Source organism: Populus nigra, chromosome 6 (genome assembly GCF_951802175.1).
Source record: "Populus nigra chromosome 6, ddPopNigr1.1, whole genome shotgun sequence".
Taxonomy (NCBI): Eukaryota; Viridiplantae; Streptophyta; class Magnoliopsida; order Malpighiales; family Salicaceae; genus Populus; species Populus nigra.
In genome coordinates this window covers 6,424,172-6,429,992 of record NC_084857.1, presented here as the reverse complement: position 1 = coordinate 6,429,992, position 5,821 = coordinate 6,424,172, and the positions used below count along the sequence as shown (strand labels likewise).

The following is a 5,821-nucleotide window of genomic DNA, read 5'->3' as shown; positions in this document are numbered from 1 at the left end:
TCATGATCATCTTAGCTCAAATGGCCCCGTCTTGTTTTGGGTTTGATAGATGACAATTGACATCTATATTATATGCACGTCATGTGTGCAAGCGTGGCTATCTGCACACGTATGTACTCGTTCCCAGAAGCATGCCCTCAACACTGAGATACGGGTTCTCACGGCTGAGAAATAGACCAAATCTGCAATGGACTAACCCAGTATCTTGAAAGAACGAAAGCTGTTTGCATATCTAGTTCTTTACACTTAAAAAGGTCACCCCACACTTTTCATTTTCCTCATTTTTTGAAAATTAAAGCTCATCCTCATGTGTCCACATCGCCAAACCATCTTCTTATCTTATCTTTTTCTAATTTTCTGTAAGGAACTTGGACTGCTTATAAAGTTACAAGTACCATCAAATAAAAATTGAGTGCAGCAATTGGAGTTTGCAAGCCAGCGATCTGACTAATATTCACTGTGTGGGTGAGCTCAGAAGACAGCCTTGTCCACCTTGTCCCCGTGTTGTCGCAGCTACATGCACAGAGATGGGTTATAGGGGACCCCCGATTCGGCCTTTGCCTCCAAATTCAGGACTCTGGTGGGCTAAAATGAGCCTAAGTTTGGTTAGGAAGGGCGTCCCTGGACAGTGATGGTTCAGTACTTGAACAAAAACTTTGATTAAGAACAGCTCGGGGGATATTACCTGTCGTTTCCAATCAGATTAAGAAGTCCACACCGCACCAGATTCTTGGATCATATTTTCGTTCATGCAAAGTTGTTGCAGGTGAAAAGGGTGCAAGGCCTTTAATGTAGAGGGCAAGAGACTAGATGGGCCTGATGAAAGAATCATGACCATGGAATGTAACTTTTGGAACGCATGGTGCATAACAAAAGAAAGCAACGAAACATCAATATGAATCTATCCAAGATTTTTTAGCAGTTGGCAAGAGGGGATGAAGATGTCTGGATAAGGTGAGTAGCGACAAGTATTCAGTGGCCCTGGCCAGAGCAACATTGATAATGTAAGAAATGGCCTAACGGGCCAAATACATCCGTCCAATCAGGATTATGCAGTTTCCTTGGTGTTGCTCTGGACCTGATCGCAATATCTACACAGGGTAACAGATGATTTATATGAACATCGACATAAAATATCAAATGTATATGCTTGCTAGCTCATTGATCTTTGATTTTTGATACATTCTCGAGCTTGCTTCAGGGATGACGGTTTAGGTAATTGACAAGTTAAGTGTTTATTTGTTTATTTCTTTTAGAAAAATAAGTTGTGTTTCTGTATACATATATAATTCAATTGCAAATCATGATTCTAACTGCCGAATTTAAATAGTATTTAAAATTTGATAGTGCCGAAGCATTAGATGGACTCGAGTGGTCGACCCAAAAATCTGGAATTTCTCTCTATAAGAGTCTTTAATATTTGAAATCGCCATCTCTATTCCAGTTCTTGGTCCCAGGCCTAGCTATAACTAGAAGCCACTGGCCCATGTGACACCCAGAGTCATTGGAGGAAACTTGAAAACCTATCAATTGTATGAAGCATCTACAACAGTACTAGAAAAGCAACAATATGTTGCCCTCCCAGCAAACGCGTGGTGTGATCTAAATTAAAAGCCTTGCAAGTTGTAGAACTTGACTCTGAGATTGCTACAGGTTGTGTAATGGATAAAAACTTTGGAGCAAGAGTCACATTCTCAAATGGTGGATTAAGAAAAGGGGACCATCCTATTTTTTCTCCTTAATATGTTTCAATATCTAAAAATTGACTGCACCTTATAACCTCATCTACAACTCAAATGGCCCAGAGTTGTATGGGTTGATAGATGACAATCGACGTCTATATTATATGCACCCCCCTTGTGTGCAGACTTCGGTTGGCTCTCTGCACACGGATGTGCTCGTTCCCACAAGCATGCCCCTTGTGTTCAACACTGGGGATGGGTTCACGGCAAAGAAATGGACCAAATCTGCATGGACTAACCCAGTATCTTGAAAGAATGAAAGCTGCTTACACTTCATATGATGATATCCAGCTCTTTACACTTGAAAAGGTCACTCCACATTTTTCATTTTCCTCGATGGTGGGACTGGAATTTGACAGAATTAGATTATTGTTCGGATTTTTTAAATCCTCAACTAGTCAACTGTATAGAATGCATGATAAAGACATGGCATGGATGGATAATAAAGGAAATTAACTTGTGTTTTCCTTTCAAATGGCTGGACAGAAATATTTCTAGCTTGACTGTGATCCACCAATGGATGTCTACTAGAAGGATTATCATTCATTAAATTATGTCTTGATTAAAAGATGGGGTTTCCTTCTCTTCATGACCTAATAAATGATCAGAAACATGGTCGATCAGTAGGCTTGCTTGCTTAAATCACATGGGAGAAGGTAGAGAGAGTGACTAGTTCCTATATGACACTTGTCTACTATTCGAGGCACGATGTGATACAGATCCAAGCTTGTTTGCTTTCATGTTATTCTTCAACATCTTACAAGTTAGCCCCTTGAGGCTCTGTTCATCTTCTTACTGATATTTTTGCATTGCATTTGCATCCCACCATGCATCATGTGATCTAGGAATTGATTTGCAAACTTCGATCACCCCATTTTCCCTCTCTCCATTATCTTTCCCATATAAATATTAATTCCACCTTTGTTGTTCTTAACTTGCAGGAGTGTACTGATTAGTTAGGGCATTGTCGAAGGAGCACCTGAATCCCAAAGCGACAAAAAAGAAAGTTATGAAGGAGACATCATCTTTTTTGCCACAGAACCCAGGGCCAGCAGGCACTCATGCCCCGGAATTGGAGCCACTAGGTCAGGGATGTGTACGGCCCCTCTGTTAAAAGACTCAAACCTCAACTCTCACAAAGAAGAGGCAAACTAGATATTGCGCTGGGCCATATAGTTGATTACACTTACACCAGTCAAAAATGTCTTAGCCTCTTAGTTAAAGAGATTAATTAGTGTTCATATGATGTAATATTCCGAATAATTATGGAGTGACTTCCAAGCTCTCAAAAGAAGTGTGGGATCTACCGAATTCTCCAACTCTATAATGATGATATTCAGTTGAAGTGCATGGCCATGTATAACCCCATAGCCAACATACTTGAAAGCCAATCCCCACTAAAACAGGTTAAAACCCTAGAATCCAAGGAAACACAGCTCTTTGCTCCCCACCATCCCCAACCAAACCTCTGGTTTTCACAGTAAGAGAAGGATAAAAGCATGTTTCTTTACTACGTACCCCAGCTCACTTCTATAAAGCACAAAATTCACATCAATATGGGTCTCTTCCAAAAACACTCTTCATCATGTAATGTTATAGACAGTGGCAAAGTGATTGATTGTTATAAATCCATACCCCCTACCACTACTCTCAATCATCTCAAAACCATTCCCTCTATTCTACAATCACACATACCATACTCCCTTCTCCCGTAATTCTCCTCCCATAAATACCTTTCCATATCCTGTAACATTAACTTCCAAAATCAACTTTCACACCACATGTTCGAAAACTTCCAATAGTTCTCAAAAATGTCCATCACAGGACTCTCATCAGACCCTAGTAAGCCTTACAAGAAGTCCTTGCATCGGAGAAACAATTCTGATGAGCTTGATGTGTTTGAGGCAGCACGGTATTTCTCAGGATACAATGAAGCAGGTGCGGGGTATAATGGTGCAACTTACACACAGAGAGTCATGAGAGAAGATCATAAGAATTCTTGGAGGGGGGGAAGAATGAGCCTAGATGTACCAATGAGAAATCCGCTACCTCATCATCTCCATCAACAGCCTCATACAGTGGAGAAGCAAATACTGAAAGAGAAGAAATACAAGCAACCAAGCTCTCCAGGTGGTAGACTTGCCAGCTTCTTGAATTCTCTCTTTAATCAAACAAGCTCTAAAAAGAAGAAATCAAAGTCCACCACACAATCAATGAAAGATGATGATGAGAGCCCCGGTGGAAGGAGGAAAAGGAGGAGCAGCATTAGTCATTTTCGAAGCTCAAGCACTACTGATACAAAGTCTTTGTATTCTTCTTCAAGCTCTGGTTTTAGGACACCCTCTCCTTATACACACCCTCCAACAAAGGGCTGCAAGGAGTCCAGATGCTATTCAGATCACAAGCAAATAGTTTCCTTGTCAAAGCAGAATGGGACTGTGAAGTCCACAACTTTCCAAAATGAGATATCGGATGATAAAAAGAAGTCAGGTTTCTCTTGGCTGGAGGAGAGATACAAATTCGTCAATGATGGGTTTTCAGATCAGAAAGCAGCCAAGAATCGCGGTAACCAATATTTGGAGAAAGACAGGACTTGGGTTGATGAACATTATCTATCAGAGGAAAACGAATTTAAGAAGTTCAATGAGGTGGATGATGGAGCTGAGAGTGATTCAAGCTCTGATTTGTTTGAACTGCAAAACTGTGACTTGGGTATCTACTCAAATGGTCTGCCCGTGTATGAAACAACACATATGGATAGCATCAAAAGAGGAGCAGTTCCAATTTCAAATGGCACCCTATGAGAGACAGAATTATATTTTGTGCATTTCCCTTTGTTGAACGGTTATTAATTGATGATAGTACTATAAGAAGCTGTGAGAAGAATATTATTGCCATATTGTCATGCCTTAGATCTTGCTTTTCAATTTTTTTCCCCCTTCCTGTTTCAATTCCTTTCTTTCTTTTCATGTCTGTATGTACAGTGTGGAATGTTTATTTGTCTTTCTTTTTCTCTCTTTCTTTCGTGTAAAGACTATCATAGTAGTGGCTTCCTTAGATTGTGCCATGATCAGTGATTTTCCACTAAATTGATGGAGAAACAAAGCATGCATTATCAACCCACGTGGACTATATCTTTTAGCCTTTTGACTTAGGACTTAGGAGTTTGGACATGGAGCAATAATTGATAAAAGCATAATCCTGCCCCCTTTTTACCTCTTGTGTTTTAGGAAAGCAAAGGAAATTGATTACCGGTGAAAATGGCCATTCATCCAAGGCATGTCCTGCAAGCATCAAATGATAGCAGTAGCTATCCAACTAACAGATTGTCTTGGAGCTTCATAACTAAGTTCAACCATGCAGTCTATTTTGTCATACAGTGCATCGATCTCTCTAGCTTAATCACATCAGGAAATTATAGATTAGAAGGAGTACTGAATTAGGTGCAAGGATTCTATTTGAATCCAAAGGATTTGGAATTTTGTAGCGTAATTAGGTTCTATATATGTGTTCTGGAAGGACCTTTTATCAAATATGGGATCAGGAATATATAATTGATCAGATCGCCATATGTTTGCATTACTAGCTACCATAATTTTAACTTATGGACATCAATGGTAATTAAGTTTACAACTCAACTGCTGTCATTCATCATGTTTTCTCTCTTCTTAAAAAAAAAACAAGAAGAAGAAAGAAAGAAAGAAAAACGTCTGTGCCTAGTTAAAGTAAGAGCTTGGTTTGGTTTGAGCTAGCAGCTTGGGGAGGGAAAGAGTACACAGCTGTGCAGTACGGAAGCAATAAATCCTCCCAATATCGTGCTTTATATAAACTGAACTCGAATTATTAGGAGATTGATAGATATAGGTTATATATTTCTGTCTAATCATCAAATGATCAGCAAGGAAAGGCATGTTTAGAGTGTTTCTATTAATTCTTTTTTGTAGCATTAGTGACAGAATCGAGACAAAACAAGCTAGGCCCATTTAAGATTACAAGATTAATTTAGTATAAACTGGTCTCAACTTTTAACGCTACATTGATTAAGGAAAGCAAAAGGGAAAAATGTCATGAGGTGATCG

General features: G+C 39.4%; 1 protein-coding gene and 1 long non-coding RNA gene across 3 annotated transcripts; one reads left to right on the top strand and one right to left on the bottom strand.

Moving 5' to 3' along the window:
- Positions 1–205: 205 nt before the first annotated feature.
- LOC133695771 (uncharacterized) lies at positions 206–767 on the bottom strand. Its single transcript, XR_009842537.1, has 2 exons — positions 686–767; positions 206–621 (listed from the first exon to the last, which is right to left on the bottom strand). It is a non-coding gene; the product is annotated as an uncharacterized LOC133695771 (long non-coding RNA).
- Positions 768–2,230: 1,463 nt separating this feature from the next.
- On the top strand, positions 2,231–4,759 carry LOC133696727 (protein BIG GRAIN 1-like E). 2 transcript variants are annotated; one of them, XM_062118997.1, is made up of 2 exons: positions 2,231–2,398; positions 2,684–4,759. In XM_062118997.1, exon 2 carries the CDS (start codon positions 3,554–3,556, stop codon positions 4,544–4,546), a length of 993 nt encoding a protein of 330 aa, XP_061974981.1. In that variant the 5' UTR covers positions 2,231–2,398; positions 2,684–3,553; the 3' UTR covers positions 4,547–4,759. The 2 variants fall into 2 exon arrangements, with proteins under 2 accessions (XP_061974981.1, XP_061974980.1); XM_062118996.1 differs by having other exon boundaries at positions 2,231–2,505.
- The last annotated feature ends 1,062 nt before the right edge of the window (positions 4,760–5,821 follow it).